This window comes from Phasianus colchicus, chromosome 18, assembly GCF_987193195.1.
Source record: "Phasianus colchicus chromosome 18, bPhaCol1.hap1.1, whole genome shotgun sequence".
NCBI lineage: Eukaryota > Metazoa > Chordata > Aves > Galliformes > Phasianidae > Phasianus > Phasianus colchicus.
This window is the reverse complement of record NC_143453.1, coordinates 7,135,649-7,162,314: the sequence shown is the minus strand read 5'-3', so window position 1 is coordinate 7,162,314 and position 26,666 is coordinate 7,135,649. Positions and strand designations below refer to the sequence as shown.

General features: G+C 39.9%; 1 protein-coding gene across 4 annotated transcripts; it reads right to left on the bottom strand.

The window, feature by feature from the left end:
* Positions 1 to 1,889: 1,889 nt before the first annotated feature.
* NAA25 (N-alpha-acetyltransferase 25, NatB auxiliary subunit) lies at positions 1,890 to 26,418 on the bottom strand. 4 transcript variants are annotated; one of them, XM_031592497.2, is made up of 24 exons: positions 26,181 to 26,418; positions 23,179 to 23,264; positions 22,134 to 22,272; positions 20,678 to 20,796; positions 19,030 to 19,104; positions 18,126 to 18,233; positions 17,600 to 17,678; positions 17,025 to 17,136; positions 16,552 to 16,641; positions 16,047 to 16,216; positions 15,214 to 15,326; positions 13,244 to 13,451; positions 12,371 to 12,460; positions 11,513 to 11,693; positions 10,842 to 10,941; positions 6,327 to 6,478; positions 5,945 to 6,070; positions 5,413 to 5,656; positions 5,067 to 5,190; positions 4,653 to 4,718; positions 4,096 to 4,193; positions 3,782 to 3,892; positions 3,199 to 3,345; positions 1,890 to 2,152 (listed from the first exon to the last, which is right to left on the bottom strand). In XM_031592497.2, the coding sequence occupies exons 1-24, from the start codon at positions 26,236 to 26,238 to the stop codon at positions 2,030 to 2,032; spliced, it is 2,919 nt and encodes a 972-aa protein (XP_031448357.1). In that variant the 5' UTR covers positions 26,239 to 26,418; the 3' UTR covers positions 1,890 to 2,029. The 4 variants fall into 4 exon arrangements, with proteins under 4 accessions (XP_031448357.1, XP_031448360.1, XP_090008764.1 ...); XM_031592500.2 differs by lacking the exon at positions 26,181 to 26,418 and adding an exon at positions 25,801 to 25,987; XM_090152638.1 differs by lacking the exon at positions 26,181 to 26,418 and adding an exon at positions 25,420 to 25,763.
* Between the last annotated feature and the right edge of the window lie 248 nt (positions 26,419 to 26,666).

Sequence of the window (26,666 nt, the reverse complement as noted above, 5' to 3'; positions counted from 1 at the left end):
TTTTAAGGGAATGGATGCAGAAAACTTTTTTTAAAGCAAGTTCTGCTTTCTGGCACACGGGATTATAAAAGCTTGACTTTATTAACATTACTTCACTTACAATGTCAGTGTTGTTTATTGAAATGACTGGTTGAGTTCAACTTGTTGCAGCAGCAGTGCAAGAAAACTCCAGCACAAGCCAGCCCTTGGCCTGTGCCCTCTGGATGAAGATGCCATGTCAACTCCGCATTCAACACTGGTGTTGCATGAAGCCCTATCTACATTTGCACTGCCGTGGGAAAGGGATGGGGCAGACAAGTATCAGCCATTGCTGATATTCCTCCCAGTGCAGATTTCTGGCTCAGTGCTTCTCCATTGATTGCATAATCTCTGCACATACCCCACGTGTTTCAAAGCATCAACATCAGTTATCAGTCTTGCTTTAATTTAAGGAACACACCCTTCTTCCCAAAATGGTATTTCTATACAATGTATAAGACAGTTCAGTTTGCTCAGGAAAAGTATTACTATAAAACAGACTTAACACATTTTGGTATTCCTCCAGCCCAGAGCACTTACCAGACATCACAGTTAAACCATTAGGATCTCCAAATTTAGACAACCTGCAGACAGCCTTCTTTCCCTTGCAGGATGGGGCAAAGCAAAACTAAATCCAGCAAGAGCAGCAATGTGGAATTTTTACACAGGGGATTTATTTTAAAAAAATACTCTCATCAACATTCTAGCATTTCTAACAAAACATATTAGAAGAGATGACAAAGGATTGTCAGCTCTCTTAAAACTTTAAATATAGACTTCAAATACTAGCTGCTTTAAATCAGAACGAATCTGTAAAAGTCTGACCTGTCCCTCGGATTGTAGGTGCAACACATACTTTTTTTGCCTACAAGTTTTAGGCTGCATTACTCATTTAAAATGAAAACAAAAACAGCAGAAATGCAGATTCAGTGGGAGCAGATGATGTGATTGCACTACGAGAATGCCTAATGAGCTCTAGTACTTGAATAATCAAAGATCAACAGCAAAAAGCAAGCATACAGTTATAAAAAGTATTCTCAGCCTCATACTACAGCGGAAGCAAAAGTTACCTCTGCCAACTTAAAACCAAAGCCAATAGGATTTAATTTCTATGAAAATATTTAAGTCTTAAAGTCTCAGTAATCTAAATACACTTCTTTAGAAGTCATGATGATTGCTGTTTTACATTAAACTGTCATGAAATTAGAACGCAGTGTCAGACATCACTGCAGCTATTATATACACGGTCTCTACTTCTGTCTTTTGCCAAAACGCTGACTCCCATCTCTCTAAAACTTAATGGCCAAGTTTGCTCCTCATCAGGCTTGAAGTGTCTCTGAACATGAAAGCAACCTGTGTGTATGCTGATGATACCTCCTTCCTCCAGCAGCTCTCTCCATGTTCAGCCCTTAGAGGAACCTGCCTCACCACTAGGCTCTACTGGAAAGCTGCACACAGAGGGTGTTCTGTCAGCACAGCCTCCCACCTCTCTGCTGGGCCAACACACTGAACTCAGTTGGACCAGGTGGCTTGTGGACAACATAGGCAGCTCCAGAACCGGCTCATTTCATTGCAGGTGGCTGAATGCGGGCATCTACAGCTTCTGCATTCCAAGGCAAGGACCATACAAAAATTATAAACACCATATAGTGATGAAAATACAACTCCTTTGAGATCTATGCTTTACACTGGATTTCTATTGCTGCTAACAACCATCTCCAGTTGTTTCTAGAGATCAGAAGGGAAGAAAGTTATTCAATTTTCTCCTGTTGTAATATGCTTATGAACATGTATAAAAAGTGGTCAAAACCCCAATACGGGTCCCTGCTTCTCGTTTATGTACAATAATTTAAGTCAGCTGAATACATCTGTAATACCTAAAAAAATCGTTTTATGATTTTAAGTCCTTCATGCATTATGAGGAAGTTCTGGATTGAAGTGATGGTATATTGGATGTTGCTTCTGTCTGGGACTCTGGTATCATTCTCCTCTGGAGTCTGTCAATGATTTCTCAAATCTTTAGTTTTTTAATAGTATCAAGTCTCTTTTTCAGCAGTTCTCCAATTTCCTGAACCGAGTGTTGGTAACTGCTCTGGACCTTCCCTTGCACAGTCTTTGTAAACTTTTTTTCTTCCTGCAAAATGCAAAAGAGAAACCATTCACTCAGTAGCAGTTGTTCAAGTTCTCCCATGAAACTTCCCCCACCACCTCACCTCAGCAGTAAGCTTTGGCTGGCTCATCAGCAGTAATACCCCATTCCTGAATCACATCAGAATTTTCACTAACACTTGAACACGAGAACTTCTTTTAAAAGCACTTTTCACTTCTGAATGCACAGGGCTGCAAACACAGCTCTGGCTCCGAGCAGAGCTGTGCAGATGGCCTATTTCTGGATTTACTGCAAGCATATCAAACAACAAATGGAATCACAAACATCACAACTAAACACAGAAAAAGATTCCCAGAGGTGTTTCTGCTCAAATCCATGTGAATGTGATGCACGGTTTTTGCAGGTCTACCTTGTGTAGCTATTTGATGTCTTTCATAATGATAGGAATATGGAGGAATCTCCTGACTCAAAGAACCAGAGCAATCACAAACATCAATAATTATCCGAAAATACCTGATGTTGAAGCTTCTTTCATATTAGGAAAATGTACTTTAACTTTTACTCAAAATCACATACATTAAGATCTAAGATTTCCTTCCTTGATTTGTTTTTAGTGGTTTTGTGTTTTGTTTTGTTTTTAAAAAGATACTTGTACATCAGCTTCATACAACTACAAGTGAAGGGAAATTTTAAGTAGTGTGCTATGAAACAGAGGACAAACTAACTGAAAAAATACAAATTGGATAACAACAGATAGGTGGATACAGTTCTGAAACAGGCGAATGCAACGTTTAAACTCTCCCCAGTTAAAAACGCCTTAGGATCTTCCCAGACAAACATGTATGCCAGTGCCCTGTAGGTCAGACTCCCTACTTCAGGACAAATGCATCAGAAATCTCTTTTTGTCCTAAGTGACAGCTCATAAGACAAGGCAAAGTCACTGTACCAGGTGAAAAATTACAAAAATACCCCAACTCACCATTCCAAAATTCAGTGTCATCCCTAACCTTAACAGGTTATCTGTCACACACAAGCACACTGATCAGTCATATAGCAATAGAAGTTCTTACCTGTAAAAGCAGAGTGTCCTTGAGGGACAACTCTTCAAGTTTTAGTGCAGTCAGAATTATTTCAAGCCCTTTGATGTGATCTATTACATTGGAAGTTAACGTCTGTAGTTCAGTAACATAATCCAGAAAGTGTGTAAATACAGGTGGCTAAAAAAAAATAAAGACATGCTTTTAATTTATAGACACATACTGTCTCTTCAGTGACAATTTTATATGACAACTAAATTCATAATACGTATTCTATTCCACACCCACATACCCCAATACTTAAGCTTAAATCAATCTATCCAGATAAAAACTACCAGTTAACTAGTTTACTGCAATGCATTCACAGCAGTGAGATCTGTGATAGTCTAACTGTATTTCCTGTTATAAAGTTGTCACACAACGTCAGAGATATGGGAGAAGGCAGAAAAGGAGTTAAAAAAAAGAAAGGTTGTAAAGTAAGCTCTAACAACACCAGATTCTACAAGGCAGAGATCATGCAAAATATTTTGTTAGCATGCCATCAATCCTGATTTTTCTTTCCATACAAATAACAGGATTGAGGGATAGAAGTGGAGGAGAAAAAGATATTATCTACCATAGCTACATTGGTTTCTTTTTTTTTCTTCTTCTTTTTTTGCAGGTTGGATTTAAAAGGTCGAAGGACACCATCACAGTAACTTGATACCCACTGAGTGATGGAGATGGTCTGGAAAGAAAGGTACAGTTATGTTACAAGCTGCATTTACAGGAGGCTTCTAAACTCATTTTAGTGTATGTACTGAAAAGATTCAGAATATGCAATAGCTCTGTTTTCATGACTGATTGAGCATGCAGCTCACTGCTTTTTAGTCTCAACATTTCCACTCTATAGTGTTCCACAACTTTCATTTTCCAGCAAAAAAAAAATACCTCAACAAAGAAGACTAAGTTTTCCAGCAGGTTTGGCTGAGTTTTCAAGGTGCCATCTCTGACTTCAATCAAGTCACCTTTACATTTATTGAACAAATCTGAAAAGAAAAAAAAGGAAAGCCTTATTCAGGACATGCAGATCAACCAACCCAAATGTTCATTTTCTGCCCAGCATGTATCTTGGTGTAGCTCTGACTGCTTTGCAGATTAGGCTGTTATTGATAAATTTAGCTAAAGATACTCAAGAAAGTCCAGTTCCAAAGTTCCCCTCTAACTTTTATTTCATTACAAATAGTATCTCCATACAACACTTGGACCAACTATCAGGAAACAACAGTTGCTAAGATTTGGCTGCAAGGTAATGAAATGATAGTACATTATGTGGATGCAACAACTTTGTGATCAGACAAGCTAGGGGCATTCTCAGCCTTGCTCTCAAGCATCTTTCAAAAGGGTCTGCAGATTCATTAATGCACTTTCCCATACGTGCAGCACACTTGGGAGCTTATAACACAAAGCACTTAATTACCAGTGTTTTTTCTTGAGTTACTACTTACCTGTTAGCCGTTCTATTAAAGACTTGAAACTATTCCCTATCCTCTCCTGGACTTCTGCTGAATCTTCTGAAAAAAAAAAAAAAAAGAAGGCAGCTATAACCTATAGACTCTGTATCTCCTGCTCCCAGAAAACTGGCAGGCATTTAAATGTAATTTAGTGCTAGCAGTGGAAAGCTAATGCAACTGCTTTCAGAGAGGATGCTGTATTACATCAACATACATCACAAAAATGAAGACATGGATAAAGCATTGCAGTGCTGTCTTCCAGGTAACAGTGTCATTCAAAAAATAAAACAAGTCATAGTTTGGTCCACATCACCCAATGTCTAGCAGTTTTCAAATTAAACGGAAACATACCGCATTCCCTCCCACCTCATAACCATCTGGTTAAGCCCCTGCCCCTCAAGCACTTACCTAAGCCATTGGTATCTAGTTCATAAATATCACTAACAAGATAAAACAAGCTAGTCTGGCATTGACAGCTGCCATTACTGAAGAAGCCAGCCATTCGGGTAGGAGGAGGGCCAAGGACAGGATACTAGGCAAGAAGCAAAGAAAAAGATAAAGGTGTTGCAGCTTTTCCTTATCCAGAATACAGTGTTTGTCTCTGGCACATCTCTCAGTCAGATTCATACACTACAAACTCAGGGTCAGTTAAGTGCATTCTGCAGCCTGCTGGACGTTACAAGATGCATTCAGTTTCTCTGCTTGCATTCACGTTCATTTAATATTTGAGGATAGCTTTTTCCTTAATGGGTACCTGAATTTTTTGTTCTAGAAACTTCTTCCCTGAATCCACTGCCGCTTCCAGCTGCTGAAGCAGTGATCGAATTGTATCAATCTTGGATGAGACGCCATTCTCTGCAGTCTTTTCAGAGTTCTTTGGTTGAATACTGTGACTAAGAGTTGGGAGTCCGCTTACTAGTCTTAAAGTTAAAGACCGGATTCGCAACCACAGGGTTTCTTCTTCCAGTGAGAGTTTCCTATGTTCTTCAGAAATGTCCCTAGAGAAAGGCACCAAATGTTTTCAGAAAAAGTTTTGCAAAGTTGCAAGCTTCACTCAGGTACAAAAGCCTACCTGAAGTTATCAAATAATGTATTAGGAGGAAAGAATGGTCAGAAATTCAGAAAACCATTAATATGTAAAAAGGCAGCACTGCTAGAAGTGATGAATGAATGTTAAGTTTGCAGTCAGCCAGTCTAGAGAACATTTCAGTTACCCTGAAAGGATTTTCCTCACCATATACTGTAGAAAAAGGTGCAAAACTCCAGTTAAGGACATTTCTACTCACCTGTCTTTTGGATCCCAATTAAACAAGACTGTCAGGTCTCTGTTGTCACGCAAATCTTTCCATGGAATGTCATCCTCTTCTGGGCTCAGACTCATGGACTTTATGCTTTCTTCTAAACTAGAAGATCTGTATATAAGATTAAATATTATTAAATCAAACATTTGATCACTGGAAACAAACATTTAAACTGCATTCTCTCCACTGTTCAATTCCTCACACGTCACCAGTGTTACACTAAGCACAAAGAAGGATGCTGAAGGAAAGAGCAACCGAGAGCAACTTTCAGGTTTTTGTCAAAGTGCTGCTTGGTCAATATTCTATGTATGCATAAATCTTAATTTTTGTCACATGAAAGTATTGCATTTGCTGCTGCTGTACTTACATATTTGCTTCAAGTAAAAGGTCTAACAACATCCGTTCTGTGCGAACTTGTGCAAAGTGAAGGGAAGAGTTCAGCCTATTTCTAAATGCAATGAATTCTGGAATCTTCTCAAATGCACCATATTTGTAGGCTTGAATGATGTATTCTGAGGTCTACAAGAAAGCACACACCAGCTTTGTATTAGTTACTTCCATAAATCCAGAATAACCAAGAGTTTAACATGGTCAATACCAAGAAATTGCTTTTCTGTGGCTTTCACTAACCCAGAGGTACAGAATCTGGCAAATACTCAAACTGTGGGAGAATCTTGCAGTTTTGCTTATCTAAGTCATCCAAGTAGTTTTGTTCCTCAAATTTAATAATGCCTAGAAGATCTACCAGGCAGTGCTGTTAAGTAACCAAGCCAACACTGAACAAAATCAGGTTGCTGTCAACACAGACTGAAAAATACTTATAGGTTGCGAGAAGTGATTTTGGAACTTTATACTTTATTTTTGTTTTTCAGATGGATTATTCAATTTGTTGTCTCATTATGAGAAGTACTTTCAGGCAAAACAGACACATCCCAGATTTTCTGGAACTGACTTGGATGTGCATCACATATCACAACATAGATAAAGAAAATTACTCACACAATTTTTTGTTTCTCTTTATTAGTTTTTTTCTTAAATACAGTATCACAAGATAATATCATGCACACATACATGTGTTACAGTACAATCTAGCCACCAAAGAAAGCTGTCAGTGTCCATAGGATAGTTTACTTCCCCTCTGATGAAGCGCAGCAATACAAGCCACATAACTAATATTTCTCATCTGTCCAAGCAATTTCCAGAAGATTTCTGTGATGAAGAAGTCCCAAACAAGCAGAATTTTTCACTGAAATATACAGTAACTGGAATGACAGAGTGAACAGCTTACGATCCCTGTCAATACAGATGGCTGTATTCTTAAATCAGTTTCTCTGCAATGGAGAAATTCTGGCAGATCAAGTATTTTCTTCATAGCATGACTACAAAATGCACTGAAGATTAGAGGCACCAGAAAGTCAGGGCAACTGAAATCTGTACTGTACTGACCAAGACAATCTGCCTGGAAGGGTTTGAGAGAAGAGGAGCTATCACTCACAGTTAAAAGCCTCTTTTATTTTCTTTCCTCCCTCCAAAATAAGAAACGCCTTCTAGGTAGTTCTACCTTTTTCCTATGCAATTTGGTTATTTACACTGTATGAAAAAAATATGCCAAATATTTAGCAACATACCCTCTGATATACAGCCTTGCAGAGGTCATTGTCAGGCTACGGGGCTGCACTATGGATGCTAATTCAACTGCATCGACGTAGTTTTAAAATCCCCTTGGTGTTCTGTTTGCCTGTGGATCTGGAGAAATTAAAGACGGACGGACACAAGAAAATTAGAGAGATTACTTGCGATTCTGCATTTTTAAAGGAGGACTATCTTGAGAAGAATGAAGTTGCCTTTTTAGTATCAGTCAAATACAGCAATACTGCCTTTTCTCTTCTCCCTGTTACTGGCATCCTTTCCCAGAGCAGAAGTATTATGTCAAGACTGCACAGTATCCTGGAGGGCTGTTGCTTATGAAACCCACTCTTAAAGAGGATTCACTTTAGATTGTTAAATTCAGCAAGTCAGGAGGACAACATCCAAAGTGGTCACCTTGAAGTAGTAGCTAAACATGTTTTTTGTTTGTTCTTAATACTAGATCACTTTCTCATACTTCACACTTCCTGCTCTAGGCAGAGTCCCACACACAGCAGAGAGCACTTGGACATGTTCCTTACACTGTAGCAAACATTCCAGCTAAAAAAATTAATCTACAGAGAAGCAGGCAGTTGCTGAAATCAGGTAAAAAGGTAACCTTGATAGGATAGTCCTCATTTAACACTGCAGTTAGATACTGTAATGGGACCTGAAAGGAAAGCTCATACCAGGATTCTGATCACAAAAGGGAAACGCCAGCAGAACCACTGCAGCATAGAAACTGGTGGCATATTCTGACCTTGTGATATCGGATACATCTTATAGTGAAGAATCATCTTTTTCCCCCCCACTCTGTTCTTGACACATCCTTAGATGAACAGCACGCTGAATTGAGCCTTCTCTTGTTTCAGTCTGCACATTATGGTTGTTTTTGCAGACTAATGTAGCTTGTGATGGGTTTCTTACTAAAACAATCTGAAGACAATAACCACTGGAACATCCAGAACCCATGAGATTTGGCTACTACTCAAGAACAACACTGGCTCACAGTTCTTTGGCTGCAGTACTCCAAGAGACATGACACGAGCAGGATTCCAAGACACATCTTTGTCTTGTAGTATGAAGCACGTAATACTGATTGCATTGTTTTTACCCCTCTGTGGCAATTTCAGCCTTTAAGGTGTGGTAGTAGGCAAGTTGAACAATTCAGGCACCATTCTTCCAGTATTTCTTGATGATGAGTTGAGTAGCATTTTCCTGGCAACAGCACTTGGAACATGATTCAGTTCACAGCCTTTACCAGTGTGTGTACACTGAGTTACTGGAGACAGTTACCTTGTGCTGTGCAAGCACGTTTATCATTCTTGACAAAGAGAATGACCATCTTCCCACTTCAGTCAGAACGCTTTCCAGGGAAAGATGCTTTCTTGCTGCTTTACAATACAGTGTTCCCAAGCAGATAAATCACATCCAGTAGTTTCTTTCAGTTCACTTTTTTTCACCTGGCACACTGCAGTGGAACATTTTGTTTAAAGAGTTGGTTCCAGGCATTGGTTCCAGGTATGCTTGTCACTGAAGTCATTCAGTACGTGTTAAAGACTGAACAAGTCACTCAAAAAATAAAAAAAGCCCGAAAACTGCCACTGCCAAAACAGACATGTAGGAGAAAGCTGTTTGGATCCAGAGCTTTACTCTAGCACAAAACATTGTACTCAGTGTACTCAAAACAAAGATTCTTAGCAAGTAGTATCAGTGCTTAAACAATAAGCAAGTGAGGGAAGCAGAGGAGAGAGAGTTTCCACCACATGACCCACATAGATCTCTGTGCATCCCCCTCCCGACAGAGAAATGTCCACATCAGGCACGGGTCACAGTAACTCAGCATCTACCTTCTAGACACAGCTAAATGGCAACTTGTACCTTGCACACAGGAATAATCTGCTGCCAACAGCACAAGGATACTCATCTGAGGAATTACTGCCTGAGCAACTTCAGAATCTTTACTACTCAGTACAGATAATTCTTGTGTTTTTACCTACTGCTGGGATGGTGGAAAAACAAATTGTATATCTGCAGAACCCCTGCAGCCAGTTTAACCAGTAACTGGAAGGGTTAAAACTGGATTGCAGCTTTCTTTCTTAAGCGTCAAGTGAAAATAATTTTCTTCCTCCACCTCTTAGCAATGAACAAACTGTAAAATATAAGAATAGAGAACATACTCCAAACTCCTCAGAATGGGACAGTCTTGCAAATCTTAGGGAGATTTTAATATTATGCATATAGCTTCCTACTACTGTTCTGGACTATTGCCCCCCTCTCCCCCCGGTTTGCCTAATGCATTTCTACCAAGATTATAAGAGTTGTTTACCATTCTCCCACTCAACCCATTTTTCATGCTTCCATGGGAAATGTGAAATGAAACTGATGTTTTCCCTATAAACGTACCTCACAGTGCTTTCCAATCAGAACTGATTTAGACAAGTACTGTTACTAATCAACAAGCTACAAGTATGATAGATGCCTAGGTCACAGTATGCATTTAGGAAGGTCCCTATGTCTTGGAAGAATTTAACTACTCTTCTCTCTCCATTCCATTCTCAAGGTTCTCATTCAAGACAACTTTCTTTTAATTCACACCATTTCATAGGGGTGAACTGAATAAAGCAGGTAGCTCCCATTAGCAGAAGACCAGACTTAGCAATTTGATCCTATCACCTGAAAATAATGCAGGAATAATGTCTTAATCATGACTTCAAGAGTTAACTTTTCCCCTCTGAAATTCTCCCACATTGTTCTTTGTACTTTCATTTTCTGATGAGCATTCCCCACCACACGTGTCATCATTAAACCACAACGCCTCAGATGACCGCAATACAAAGCTCGTACAAATGTCATCAATACCTTGACCCACCATCCCTGGCTGCTGTGTGACTTTTCAAAGTGCCAAAAGTCAGATGACACCAGGACTTACTTGCTACATTACGTCACACTTGTTCTCATAAATCATCATTCATTCATTTATAACTAATCATGGCAAATTTTTTGAGTATTCAAATTGGCTTGTATAATAATAAATAAAAAGCTACAGCAAAACTCCATCTAACAAGTTACAAACCTCTATAATGAGAAATACAGTCTGAAGCAACCTTTGCTTAAACACAAAGCTGCACGTATAATTCCTCTGTGAGACTACCTACTACAGTTCTGTAAATTCTTATGTATGGCACAGAATTCAGTATGGCATTATCAACATAACTGCCCTGCTACAAGGATGCAGAGGTTTCTTTCAACTTACATCTTTCTGGTTGGAGTGGAAAAACCTGAGTGCAAAATTGCAGGATTGGGATGCAGCAGCGTAATGGCCCAGTGACTCTGCATAGCGTGTCAGAAGATAGCTGCAACACAACACAGCACAAGTCAAACATCAGAACACGTGCTGGGGAATTCTGAATTTCAAATGCAGCTCTGAATAGAGAGCTACAGCCCAATTCAGCTCAACATTCATATTAAGATTTAAGCTTTAAACAGTAAAGGAACTACATGTGGAAGCTCAGAGTTCTCGCTCATTTAATGAGGTGGAGGAACTTTATTTTGACACTCACAAACACACTAATTGAGGCAAGGCCACTCGGTTGTGTTTGCTTTAACCACTGCTCGCAAACTCTGCTCAGCAATGACCCAGGCTGGAACACCTAGCTACAACTGGCACCAAGATATATATATTTCACAGATTTCATATTCTGTTTAATTAATATTCCTTAGGTCCAGAAATAATTAAAATCACACAGGAAAGATACCCTACTAGAAGCAGAGTACACTAGTAGATACATTTTAAATTTCCAGAACGCTTTTACAGAACATAGTGAAAAATCTGACAATCTGCTATCTTTCAGTAGCAATGACAACTGAAGATCTCAGTTACCGGAGGGTCACCACAACCAATTATTCTCAGTATATACTACCCACCCGATGGTGTCGTGCTGTATGTGTTTTGCATCAAGGCTGGAGTACAGCTCTGCAACCGGTTCAAATGCACCAAGCCTGCAGTAGATTCGAATGAGCAGCAATTTAAACTGAGCATTAGAAGGACTATGAGATAATCCTTCTTCTAAAAGGGTTAGGCACTGCCACACAGCCATCTCTTCACCTGGTGACAAAGATAAAAACAGGTGTGAACAGGGAGAGGCGTTCCACACTGACAGCACAATTCACATCAAAGCTCCCTTCCTCATTTTGCACTTTGCTCAGCACGTTCCCACACCAGCACTACAGCTGGTGGAAGAATAATTCTTCACAGGGAATATCCAGCTCACATCTGCACAGAGCACAATCCTCACTTACTGGAGAGACATTTCTGAGATTGAGACTAATAAAGCAAAGCAGATGAGAAGTACAGAATTACTAAAACCAGAGCAATGAGTCTCAACAGAAGTCTAGAAGCTAGGAATCCAGGAGACAAAATATAACAAGGAGAAAAAGAAATATTTTTCAAAACACCTCTGGTATCAGAAGGGAGTCATCAGCATTACTTGTGCAAAGGGAGAGAAAAATATCTACATGGTGAACTTGGAACAAGTTTCTAGGGATAGACAACACTGAGCTGCATGGATCAGCAGAACTCCACCAGGACTTACACAAATTATATAAAAAAATTAAATCCCTTTAGAGGTTAGCAAGATTGAGAGGCTCCAGAAATACCACACAGCAAGAAGAAACTGAAAGCTATGAGACTAACGAGCAATGCCAGATGTACAGTGGCCACCCAGGCACAATATGCCTACCCACAACCATCCCAGGTGGTATTAAGCAAATATAGAGACATACCTTCCTCTAGCCACAGGTCAAGCAGCAGGTGAACTGCAAGGAGGCAGTAATAATCTGAAAACTGCAATTCAGTTTTCAAACAAGTTTTCCCTAAAAAGAAAGACAAAATTATCCTGAATTGGAGAGTTAAAGAACTACTATGCTGTCAGCTGTTTCTCACATTGCCAGCACTATCAAGTGGCACAGACACTTGGCAGATGATAACCACTGCTTAATTTATAAGTCTCAGAAGTTTTCTTTAAAACTAAAACAACTGTACTCATGCTCCATATTTTCAGGTTTTTTCCCTCAATTCATTGTGCTTGAATTGCTAAAGCAACACATTTTGTCTAACATTATGCTTCCTTGGCTCTTCTGTTCTTGGATTCAAACTCCAGATAGAAGAACTGAAAACAAATCAATAGTTTTTGCACAAATTCAGCTTTTTTTTTTTTCTTTCTGATAACAAATGAATTCCCATTCATGATTTTGAAAAAAAGAGTCTGGCCACTTCATATGTTAATATCTGCTAGAAGAAAGAACTTTATAACTGTAAGATTTAAACACTGGTAATAATGCCTATGTTTTTGTCCCTGATAAAGCCTGCCTTGCTCAAAGGCACAGACAAGCATAAAAATGTACCAGCTGAGCTACTCAGGAATGTCTCATTTACTTCAAAGACACAAAATTGAAAAGAAAAAAAATAAGGAAACAGAATTCAGGTGCCCGAAGATGTAATAACAAAGAAGAAAACACAGTGCTATCTAGCTGCACAATGGATGTTACACATCAGTAGTGATACAGGCCATCAGTTTGTGCTGTCACACTCCCCTGGAAAAAAAACTCTGAAGCTCAAAAAAAAGCTACAATACTGGTTTCAAAGTTTGTCCTCACCAAACTCCAATCCATGGTGGTATCTTAACATTAACTCCCGGACCACAGTCAGCTTTTGCTTTTTATCCATGGCATGATAGATACCAAGCAATCTGGAGAGCTGCACCACACACAAGTGTTGTTGAAGAGCTTTGATATCAGCTGGCAGTGCTATTTCACTCTCTGTTGTTGATGATAGAGGGATTACTTCCAGCAATTGACTGATGAACTGGAAGAGAAACAGTTGTTAAATTTTGCAGGGCAGCTGGGACTACATAAACAGAAGACATCATTTCCTCTCTCAAATCAAGAAAGGCAAATGAGGTGGAAGTGTCAGTGTAAACCTTGACATCGCACTGAAATCAGTAGTTAGAGAGTTTGTTTTTTAAATTTTTAATTTTGGTGAGCACAAATTATGGCTTTGCTTAATAGCTTAGTTCATCAAACAGACAGAAAAAAAACACACAGGAAAGTTTCCAATACATTGACAAACAAGGGATTTCAAGCACTTGTTAACACTAAAAGTAATAACAGATGCGATTCAAATAATTAGTTACTGAAAGTCTACAGCACAGTTAATGGGAAATTGTGGTTTTGTGCTGGTTATTACATTTTCTTTCAGCTCCAAAGCAATGCAGCATACCGAGTGACATCATCATCTGATTAATTTCTTTTAACTTGTAAGAAGAGCAGTGTCTCACTGTTTACAGTTTTATTTAATGGGAGACAGCAGATTTTTCACAATACAATTAGGATTGGACAGTTTTTTTTTGTTGCTGCCTTAAAATTCAACAGTGTTTACAAACTTAAAAATGAGTTTAAGTTAATGAATTCAGCTTTACTACATTTGGTCTTGAAATAAAATAACTACAAATGCAAGGGAAAAAACACAAAACAAATCCATACCAGGAATAACAGCTAGGTAAGAAGAACACAGCACCATGCACAAGAATTCTAGTTTTCCTGTGGATTTTGATGAAAATCTGACAAATATTTGCAATTTGAAATTTTACCGACTTGGGCAAGAGCAACCAAATTGCTATACTGCATATATTTCAATTCCTGCCTTTAGAAATTTAAGACCGATGTTAAGATAACAATTATTTCTGGAGTATCGACATGTTTTCAGTGGCCAAGCAACATCACTATGATTTTTTTTTTTCTCTCGTCCCTGAAAATTGAGATTAAATCTGTCCAGCGATTCCAGAGTTACCTTGCAATGGGATTCCCACTTCCAAAATGAGTTAAATGTGTCACTGACCACAGCTGCTGCCAGTGGGTAAGAACACACTTTGCACTTAATATATATCAGCAGCAACCAATACACACTAAGGTCACCATTCTGCTCATTAGAAAGGCTGTAGGCTTACATTAATAAAGTTTACAAGTCAAGAAAATATTTTAATAAACTAAGAAAACAACAATACTATCTATACTTTGTTAACAAATATTTTAATGAAAAGCCTCTGGCTGATCCAGGATTCTCCATTTCGCTTACCAAGCACTAAATTGGACACAATGGCTTTGAGAAACAATGAGATGAGTGACAGGATTCCCAACTGCTGAAGTCATTCAACAAGCTCCTCATGACTCTGCACAAACAGACTTTTAAATTGAAAAGAGCTCGTTTCAAAACGATTCTGGAAAGGTTGCCATAGTTCTGTTAGTCACTGCTTGATCAGTATCAACATGTCCATTCTTCAACGTTGCAGCAGAGTATAACATGCAACAACCTACCTGGATCCATCTTTCCAACTAAACACGTAAATTTAATGAGGAAATATAAGGATGGGTAAGGTAGGAAAGGAGAAAGATGTTTTGTATAACAAAAGCTGCAGTACACAGCAAAGCATCTTCCCTGTCTGCTATTCTAAATAGATCAAGCTCCAGCTTTTTCCATCTCTTAATAGGACACAGAGGTACCTTAACAGAGAAGTACAAGAGTGCAAAGGAACACTCTAGTTCGTGCCAGCATCTCAGACTTTCCTCACCTTTGTGTATTGGCTGGATGGGAGGAGATCCACAAATACTTTGAGATCAGTGAAACAACAGGGTTTGTCCCCAAATTTTTTGAAGTACTGGAACATTAGTTCTTCTGGATCACCTAGGAAAAAGGGCCAGTTTATCTTTTTCATATGCTCCATTAAAAGCTGAAACTATAAGATCACTTTGAGAAACATTTGATAATTCATTTTTAATTTGGGATTATGCAGAGATTTACAGCCCTATTAGCTGCACTGCTGCAGACTTTAACCAATGCTCACTGTCTTTAGTAACCAAGGACACACCTTAAGAGCTTCAATCAAGCTACTTTGGCAGATAAGAGCTCAGTATAATAGGCATGCATGCACAGCCCCTGCTTATCTAACTCATTTAGGAACTGGTAATCACACATATTACTGTAATCGCATTCTCTCCTTCACTGACTCTCTGACTGCAGTTTTTAAATGCAAGTTGTCAAAAAGCAAATCCTGGTATTATTGACAAAAACAAAAAAAAACACCAAAGCAAAACAACAAAACATCCAGAGATTACAGCTAACCAGAAGGACTCTACAAAAGCAGCACATCAGGAATGCACTTTTCATCACAGTGACACTGCCCCCAAACGCAATAGATCCTTTAACCTGCTTATTTTTACAAGCCCTGCAGCAGTCTGGAACAACTTTCTTTTTTTCAAGGCTCATCTTCTAATGCTTTCAAGATTCTTTACATTACTGAAACCAGCAGATACAATGTCATAACATACTGCTGAATTAAGTACGTGCTGAATTAAATACAAAGAGATTGTTTTGTGTTCTCTCTCCAAAGTTCATGGCTCTTACCTAGTTTATATTCATCGTTACAGCCTCTGCAACGCAGTCGTCTGATCAGCTCCAGTTTAGCTAAATATGGGCCTCGAAGTGGCCGAGTGCTCTTAGATTCTTCTGTTATTCTCTCTTCTATAAATTTCACAGCTTGCTCTATAGAATAGTGTACCTCTCCTTCTAAAGAGCTGTACAATTAAAGAGAAAAAAGATTTTTATTTTTCCCCATTTCTAGGTCATTAACAACATGTGTTCAACATACTCCCAGGACGCTCTTAAGGAAATCTGGCATGATGGATTCTCTAATTCAATAACATAAAAAATATGAACTGGAAGAGCTCTATGCAGTACAATCCACTATTTATACAGCTGTTTCCAACAGACTTGCCAGCCTCCAAAACAAAGTAGGGAAGACATCATCTGGAGCCTGATGTCAGAAGTCAACCAAAGACAGAGACAGCACTGAAGGCAAAAAGTTCTCTCCACTACAAAGGAAAAATGCACAGCAGAACTGTTGACTTACTGTTCTTCTTCCAGAGGAGGTGTCCAGGATTCATCTATGAGTTGAAATACTGAATCAAAGTAGGTTATATAGAACTGCCAATCATCTGAGCTGAAACAAAAAGCAGACACAGAACAACGTTTAGGGAACTGCCAAACCAGTAACTTCTAAAACTGCAAAAACTGAATTTAAGGAATAGCAAAGATATATATTACAAAAAAAATACAAGCGTACTAGGAATCATTTCTCCTTTAATAGATCTTGTAACTACAGTTCTGACAAAGCCTCTTCCCTGTGACCCCCCCCGCACATCCTCCAGAATCCTATTTTGTTGCTTCTTCCTCAACTACTGGAGTGTAAATATTTGAAAATACTCTCAGAACCTCTGATTTCTTCTGCTTTAACCACCATTTACAAGAATTACTGAAGAAGGCAATTCATAACCAGTCAGGGATTTTTCTTCAGTCCTCAATAAGATTGCAGAAATGTCTCACTTTTTCAGCAGCAGCCTTCTTGACAGCGCATTGCACTCTGGCCACCTACACAGCTTCTTGTACATTGCCATACACTTGTTCTCACGGCTTTGGAGCTCGCTTGTCAACTTCTCTAAATTAAAAACAGAAGGGCAAATTCATTTAATCAATGCATTTCCTTCTGTTATTATAAACCATCAAAGCGTGTTATTATAGTTAAGAATGCAAAGCAGTAAGACAATAGAAGACTCTCAAAGACTGGAAAGGCCAAATTTCCTATGCAAATCTTCACATCCCAATTCCTTAAAACTGCAAGAGCATTTTAATCACCAAAAAGAAACAGTTCATGAACATCACAGCTATAGGAGAAGTATACTCTCGTAAAATTAATTGATGACAATTAACTATTGTAAGCATTTGGGTAAAATCAGTTTGTCCAAGAGAACCTCCAGAGTTTGTTTCAATGTTTGAAACTGGTGCTAAGAAGCAAGCTTGCTTACAGCTGTGTTCCCCCTCCCTGTAGCTAGTAGACCATCTGAAGCAAAAGAGCTATTGTTCCATCACATCTGTGATTATTAATTGACAGAATAAGTTACCTCCTAGTTTTCCTCTCACAACATCTAAGGCTTCCTGATATTTCTCCAAACGTTCCAGAATCATGTAGTAAAGTTCAACCTTAGAAAAAAGATTAGACTGCAATTAAACTTGCTAGTAAAACAACATACAGGTATGCCAAGAAATAAAGTGACTTGTGTTACTGTCATTAGAAGACGACGACAGCAAGGACTGCAAAGTTATCTTTAGCATCCCAAGGGTGGAGCACTCAGAATGTACGTCTTTTTTCCATTATCAGTCCTAAAATGTCTCTTGGGGCCCCTCACGGAGCAAAAACAAGTACTTCATCAAGTCAAATCAAATGCCAAAGAATTTCCTTGGCCACACTGTTTCACATCCCTCCCCACCCTCTGCTTCGTCTCCTTTTGTACCACCACATTCACATTTAATTCCAGAACACTACTGATTATGTTCTTCACAAACTTAAAATAATTAACTTCCTTTAACACCGCACTCCTTGTCTCAAAAATGTTGAAATCAAGCTGAAAAAATATCCGCAACTCTTACTTCAGCCTCAGCTTCGATCTTATCCTCTTTTACCATTTTTTCCACCATTCTCTCAGCTAGCGGCAAAAACATCGTCTTTGAGAGGTTTTCATCCTGTGCTGAAATAGACTAGAGAAAGGAAGAACTACTGTAACACATCATCAGCTTTTTTTTGTCCCACACACTGCTTTCCTCTGCGTTCCATGAGAAGAGAGCAAAATTGGATGCTTTAACCCCTCCTCCCCATATTCAGAAATAGCATCCATACACGCAGAGAGCAGCCACACTGTTAAACAGGCAGCAATAAAACTAGTGAGCTGAAACACTCTCTGAACTGCACTGCCTAGAGAATCATGCATCTAGGCACATAATAGCCACGGCAAAGAACATGTAGCAAGAACACGCTTGGATTTTCCATGGCACGGTATTTTGGAGAATGTAATTAACAAATCCATGCTTATTTGCTTGGTCAACACTTTGTCAGGTTGTTTAACTACTGCTCAACTAACACAGCACAGCTTATCTGCTGTCTATCATTGCAGATTTTCTGCAATCTGAAAGACAAGCTAAGTCCAGCACTCCTAGAGCATTTGTAGTCTAGGTACAAAGAGGCACAGTTCTGCCTAAGAGGCTACAGACAGTACCTGTCTAACTTAAGAGCCAGCAGGGTAATAGCCAAAATAGGAGAAGTTGTAAAACTGTAAGATAGACCAGTTAAGCAGCATTTAAAAAAAAAAAAAAAATACAGCATTTGTTTTGAGCCATATTAGTAATGTGGTTTCAGGAAGGTCCCACCTTCCCAGCATCATACAGAAATGGCTCTGACATTTTACTTAAGACATCTCTAATACTTTCACTCAACATATTTCTATGTTTGCAGTACACCTGCAGTAAAAGTCAGACTAATTTTCAACACTGTACAGACCTGCATAATCAGGCTCATCACGGACCAAAAATAGTAAGGATTTTTGGGTACGATCTTATAAAGTGCCATTCCAGCCTGAAAAATAAGACAGATTAATTATTCCTAAAACATCTGTTTATGAAGTCTCGTGACAGACAGTGCAAGTTAAGCAGCAATGATGGCAACAAGCAACTTGAAAACAGCAACTAGGTGGAAGAGCTTTTAATCAACCCGTAAATCCTTCCTGTACATAACACACTGCTGAAGAAGGAGGAGGGTGAAAGTTTCAAGGATGAAGTACTTTGAGCAAGTTTGACAAGGAACAGCAATGAGCATGTGCATGTATGACTGCCTGAACAGATGACAGCTTTAATTAGAAATAACTGCATCAGGAAGCAGATTTATTCGCTAAGAGCAAAGCCAGATATTTCTAGCACTGATTTTTTTTTTTTTCAGGCTGCAAAAATTAACTTGGACTTATTGGATATTCAGTGACCCAATGTAGCAAGCAAGAAGAACAGGCTTTTAGTCTTTAACATTGTATTGACACAAACACACACACACCTTTTTAGCAATAATCCTTTAACTTGCTGTTACATAATCATCAGTGGAATACCACACCCTAACAGAGGCAAGATTCAGACCTGAACACCACAGTCATGCCTTCTTATCAGGTAACTTGAATATAGGTAACACCAAAAAGCAGATCTCTATTAATCAAGATCCAAGCGTAAGGCCAGATACACAGTAATGCTATATTTTTAATCTTAATATGCTTACGTAAAGTTTGCCACCTTGGTAAATGTCATGTACATATGTACATCAATAGCTTTGCCCCCATCTACAACTTGAACTCAAACAGCTTACAAGCTGGGCTAGAATGGAAAATAACACTACAGCTTAATATTTTCCCTCAGTTATTTAAACCACGCATATAAAAATTCAAGTCACCTTAATGCAGCAGAAGCAAGGAGTTTAAGAGTCATTTACTTGACTCCTTTCTTTTTTTTATTTAAATACAGAAGAGCGAACACACATGTTTAGAAAAGAATCTTCTCCATTTATAGGCATTCTCCAGGCACCTAATTTGGAAGTGATGAAAACAAAACTAACCAGCATGACAATGCTCTGCCAACTGAGAAGATGAACTTGAAGTACTTTTAGTTTGCCTTCACTGAATCGCAACATGTTCAAGCCTAATTGTATGTTAGATTTCAAAGGTAGGAGCATGGGCAAAATCGCTTTTCCTAAAGACAACAGTAAATTAAGGAATAAATCAAGACTGAAAGCATGGAACAGAAGATCTTGCTAGACCTTCTCGTATCTATTCCCAAATTGCTTTATAATACAATGTAACTATCACAGTGTTCAAGACAGAAAAGACAAAAATCTCCTGCTCCAAAATGGCCCATCGGGGCAGATATGCACACATCCTACTCCTTTGAAGGAAAGTGAAATACCAGTCTTCATATAACCCATCCCCTAAAATAATGGTGTTTTCAGCCCTTCTGCAAAAACAGAGTATAACTTCTGCATCACCTCAGCCTACCTTTCTGGATGATTACATGCACCTTGGAGAGGTATTAACAGTTTTTTAAACAAAAAAAAAAAACCAAAAAAAAGGCTTGTGACACCTCAACATGCCCAGAACATGAACCATTGATCATACCTGTTGCATCTTCTTGTATTCTCCAACCCTGGCATAGGCCATGAAGAGATGAGAGTGATACTCTTCACTGTTGGGGACTTTCTTTACAGCTGCCTCATAAAGTTTAGTTACAAGTTCCGCTAAACCAAAACCAGATGCTTGAGTTAAGACACATTTGGGACTAAATTTAAAGTACAGCCTCCTAAAGATAGCAACAGTGATACTCTGAAGAGTAACCAAATTACACTCATTAACCACAGAAATGATACTCACTCCTCTAAGACCCCAAGTACTACAAACAATAGTCTAAGGAGGAAACTGCTTAAAAAAAAAAAAAAGAACAAAACAAACCAAGAATAGTTTAACAGCAACAATTGGACTGCTCAGAAATGTTTTTAAGTACTTTCCTTGAGCAAATTTATCTGCTTTGGACTATTAAACTGAATCAAAACCTTCTGGACCTGGCAGAATGACTCCACGTGAATTGCGCATCAAAACACAAAACATTTTCAGAGTCTGATATCAAGTTAGTTACTCTTATTGAAGGTTTGCCCAAGTGAGTTCTCACTCTTTTCTCAGTTGCACTCTTAGGAAGTGAAATACTTCACACTGTATTTCTTAGTAATAGGTCTATCATGAGAAAATAATTAGGACACTATGGCAGGCAAAAGTTCTCATCCTTCCAACATTTTTCTTCTTTAAACATACAATCCTACCTCTACTAAAAATCCTAAATACTAAAATCCAACCTCTACTAAAAAATACTAAAAGTGACGTGATGTGGCTTTCACATAGTTTACACATCACTGATATCTGTTTCTGCAGAGGTTGTTTCACATCACTGTCATTTGCTCCTGCAATTCAACAGGAAATGTTATCGCCACCAAGAAACACAAGCTGACAGAAACAACTGTAGAGCTGTAGATAGCAGCACGTGAGGTCTGGATTCTTTCACACGAGGGCATGTAATTTTACTCCGTCAATCATTCACAATTTCAAATTTTATAATACTGTATTGCTACAAGGATCTGATTTCACAAAGGTAAAATCAAATGGGAGGCCAGGATTTCCCTTCTGTTTGTTACACAGCTTATCAAGGTCTGAACCCCTTGACTACAGTCTAACAGCATAACAGATTAGTCATCTCTATTATATACAACAAATCCTCTCATTTAAACAACAAAATCAGTAAACTCATGCTGATCATGATGGACAGTTACGACATGCCATTCTTTCATAGGAACTGTGCACACAATAATGTTAACAAGAGAAGCCTATGCAAGGTTCTTTGCTTTATGGTGATCAGTAGAGCCTTAGAGATATTTATAACATGTCATTTAAATTCCCCGGCCTCTTAATAACATGCTTGAACACATTTGAACTCTGGACTTCATACACTTCCCATGAAACTGTTGGTCACGTATACTTTTGAAAGAACATAATCATGATTTCTAAAGAAGCAAAGGAGAAAGCTTACGTCTATGCATTTCCCGGTAAAGAATAGTTAGTGCTTGCAAGGAATTATCATCTGTGGGTTCAAGTGCTGCTACTTCTTGTGCCAGAGCATACGCTTCATCTTGTTTGCCAGTTCTCTGCAAGCCAATTGCCTTCAGAACCTATTGATATAACACAGAGGCAACTGTTAAAAACAAAGTTGGCAGTTACCAGTGAAAATCTTCGCATTCCTCAAGAGGAGAAGGTTTGCCCAAGCACCTAATTACTTCTAGAGAACTTAAGTTTTTAATGATGCTTCTAACCCATATGGCTGTAGTGGAAAATTTCCAAATCCAACTGCATCAAATAGCATGGCTTTTATTTCTTAATACACATGCAGGCCACTAAGGCATCATCTGCAATTGTTTTTCCTACCTGCAGGCTCAAAACTGACCAGTCCTGCCAATTTTCATTTTTTCTTTTAACAAGTGGCCAGAGAAAAGTGACATAAGTGAGATTCAGGTCAATGACACTTGCTTCAGCCTGGGAAGCTCCCAAAATGTAGAAGTAATATGAACTATAGAGGAAAATCCATACGGAAAAACAGAAAGATACTCGAGTGTTCAGAAAACTGAGGAACAAAACTCTTTTCCCTTCAGCAGGGGCATAGCAAGAAGGACAGTGAATGAGAAGCAGAAGAGCAATGCCTCAAAAAACACCTTATTATGTTTCACTAAAATTACACCTCCCAAATAAACTACTACACATAGGTACCTCAACTTAAGGTCTCAAAGAGGCATTTTTAAAGGCACAGCTCATCTGCCCTGGTTGCTCACAGTGGCTCTGATAGGGATCTAGACAATTAGCAAGGTGCAGCCACTTACACTAATCAGCAGAGGCACCTCCCTTGGAGGATCTGCAGGATTTTTCAGGCAAACAAAGAATTGCATGAATTAGAATAGTCAGATGTTCCAGAGTGTTCAGAATACACTGCAGTTTCTGGAAGCTCAGACCACAGAAAAGCACAGCAGAGCACTGCAAGTCGCAAACTAGACTCAACCACGAGGTCAGTGAACAACCACACTTACCTTTGCACAGTGAAGATCCTTGTGTTTTTTGAGCAGTTTATCTGCTTGCTGGATCGCCATTTTATTATTGCCATTATCAAGGTAATCTGCATAAGAAGAACACACACAGTATTAGAATACAAAACCATTTAGAAGGCTACCTCTAATTTTACCAAGGGCTACGTGTTGTTAGGGCAGCAGTGCATTTTCCTTGTACAATTATTCCTAAACCAAACAGTCAGAAAACGTGTCACTTCATAGACTAAGAGATCATCTTGCTGTACTAGTTCTGATCATCCAAACAAACAAGCTTCTGTAATTACTCCACGCAGGTCATCATTCCAACAAAAGAGCTGTATGACAGAGCAGGTTCTGCAGCAATAGCCCTTCACTAGAACTGAGATTTCACTCTTCACTTCAGGAAAAGAAAGAATTAAGTGGGTGTGCTGCTGGGAGATTTTCAATGACTTTTAATGGGCAGTAAGTCAGAAACAACACGCTTGCAATCTATCAAAGTATTAAGTGAGATGAATTATCCACATGCTCTGTATTTGAGGCAGAGCAAGACTGTCTCCTAATAGAATACCACTGTTGCTTAACCAGAGCAGTTCTAAAGACAAAGAAATGAAGTGGAGATATCCTGCTATCCAGTTGCACAACACTTCAGCTGTAAAAAAAAAAAGAAAAACAACAAAAAAAAAAAACCAAAAAAACTGCCTTGAGACCACTTTCTCCTTCTTTCAGCTTTGTATTTTAAATTTCAACTTCCCCTACACCACATTATCATATTTCAGACAACTACAAACAAGTACCTTTAGGTTAGAGCACGGGTCCAACACTCTTCCCCTCCCTCAAAAATTAATCCTTATTAACCTAAACCTAGCAGTAAAACCAAGCTGCAGCTCACAAGCCAACAAGGGAAGGATCTGGCCTCTCCCCTAACAAATTATGAGCAGATCTAATACTGAAATATTGAAATTACATTATACATCCTTTTCTCTTCAAGATCGCAGCTCTCATTATGAGATAGAACTCCTAATGAGTCAAGAGGTGACCTTTAGTAGTTCCTCGGTACGTTGTACAAAACGTGCACCTATACTAATGAGATCTATATTCTGCAGCTTTAACGTTTGCTTCCACGGCCAAGTGGTGCAGATTTAAAGTAGAGCTAATTGGACTCCAGAGACCATACAGACAAAACCTCAAATGAGACTGCCTGCCCGCACCAACCAAAACAAAATGTTGCTGTATCAGATATTCAGACCACTTGAAACTGTAACACAGTGCCTGGCAACCTAAGGAAACCTGTGCATCACCTTTAACCTTAAAGCTTCAGCAGAGACTTCTCAGTGAAGAGGTTTTAAATATTCTGCAACACAATATCCCAGCAATCTCTCCACGCACAGGCAGAGATTTCTTGATTTAAGGATCCATGTTATAAAGTTCCACTTGCACACAAATTACTCGCCAGGCTGCACTGCCTGCCCTGGAGTTGTTTAACAGCTAGCGGCACCGATAGCATCTCTGCTTTAGGCCTTCTAAAGTAAATCAAATAAACCACAAGCCTCTCTAAGCTGCACAATAAAAGGATTCTGTTTTGCAACAAGGAATAAGTTTGTTGGAAGCCAAAGCAGTTGGCAACTCCTAAAGAAATTCCAACTACAGGAAAAAAATGTTTAAGTCTATGCTAGCTACAAGTCCGCAGGTAGTTATGTTCAATGGCTGCAAATGCAACATGTGAACCTACAGGTGAAGACAGACAAAAAAAGACCAATGGAAAACTCATCTGTCAACGAGCCTCAACTAATCAAGGAACAAGGTGCAAAATGAATAGCACTTTTTTAAAGTAAAAGACCAAACTCTAACCTCATTCTGCACATCTCCTGCCTACAGCCTCTGTGAAGTTGTGCTTCTGCCTGTGTAAGGAGTAGAACCAAAAAGGAATTCTGACCTCACAGAGCAGAAGTAGCAGGAAGATTTTTAGATCTCTCTCATCAACAGCTGTACTCCAAAACCAGTGCAAGGAAATGCCTATCATCTGTGTTAACATCAGTTGTATTGGTTTAAGAACAGACATTACATAATATAGAGCAAAACTAACTGCATGTTAATAAATATGACAATCACAGTACATACAAAAAAAACTGTTAAACTGCATGGCTGCAACCAGTGATGCAACAAACATTAAAACACAGCTCGGCTCAATAAGAAAAGCAATCACAGATCTCCCCTTGGTTTCTCCAGAACTCAACAGATGCAAACCTGAGCCCAGCTGTTCTCCCTGCGAGAGCAGCGCCCAGGCAAAGGGCAGCCCAAGGCAGCAGCAGCTCCCCATGGCCCTGCAGGGAGAGGTTCTGAAAGGAAACGTGAGCGTGTACTGGAACTGCAATCCGTTTTGCTGTTTCAGAGCAGGAATGACACTGTAGCCTGGGGAAGCAGATTTTTCTCTTTCTCTGTATTTGCATACACACAGAAACTTGCTAACAATTTCTTAAGCAATCTCAACTGTACGCAACATCCCTGGAAACGTTTTGGGGCAGCTCACCCGAGAGCTTTCCCAACGCTACCGCTCCTCCTAACTTAGCTCATCTTCAAATTAATTTCCCTAACAAAGTCATTAGTCTGTGGCACTCTGCACGCAACTTTAAAGCATCCGTGACCGCTCGATCGTTTTCGTTACACGAACGAACCAACCCGTAACCCCAACTCCCCGCGCACAGCGATGCGCAGGGACCAAGCAGCTCCGCTAAGAAACCAAACGGACAGCAAAAGACGGAGGCGCGGGGAGCGCCGAGAACCGCACGGAACGCGGTGGGACGGAGCCCCGAGCCCGGCACACAGCCGGGAGCCCCGGCACCGCGGGGCGGGAGGCCGCAGCGCCGGGCGGAAGGGGCGGCCTGGCGGCACACACCGGGCCCGCTCGCCGCCCGCTCCCCCGCCGCGACCCCACGGGTCCGGTCAGCTCCGCGGGGCGGCGGTGCGGCACGCCGGGCCCGGCAGGGAAGGGACCGCGCGCTCCGTACCGTAGATGGGCCGCAGGCGCCGGTCGTTGGGGTCCTGCACATGGCCCCGCGCCGCCATGATGAGAGCGCAGAACCGCAGTGCGCAGCCGCCGGGCCGGGCCGCGCCGGGGGCGGGGATAAAAGGGACGGGCGCGCTGCGCTCCGCCCGCCCCGCTGCGTTGTGACATGGCTGCGGGGACACAGAGCGGGGCAGGGGTGTGTGCGGCGGCAGCGATGGCTTTGGTGCGGTGCTTGTGTTCACATAGCTCGCAGCTGTGCCGAAACGTGTTAGGTCTGAAGCTGCCGTGCCGCGTTAGTTGCTTTATGCTAAGTTAGGCTTTTATATCGCTAGGAGCGCTTGCTCCATCATCTCTGTGCGAGGGTCGTTGGGCTGGTGCGTTGATGTGGCCGCTGGTTGCTCGGTACCACCTGGTGACGTGTGAATGTTAACCTAGACAGCACCAGTATGTAACCCTGATGGGTCAGACTGATTTTATTTCGTTCATA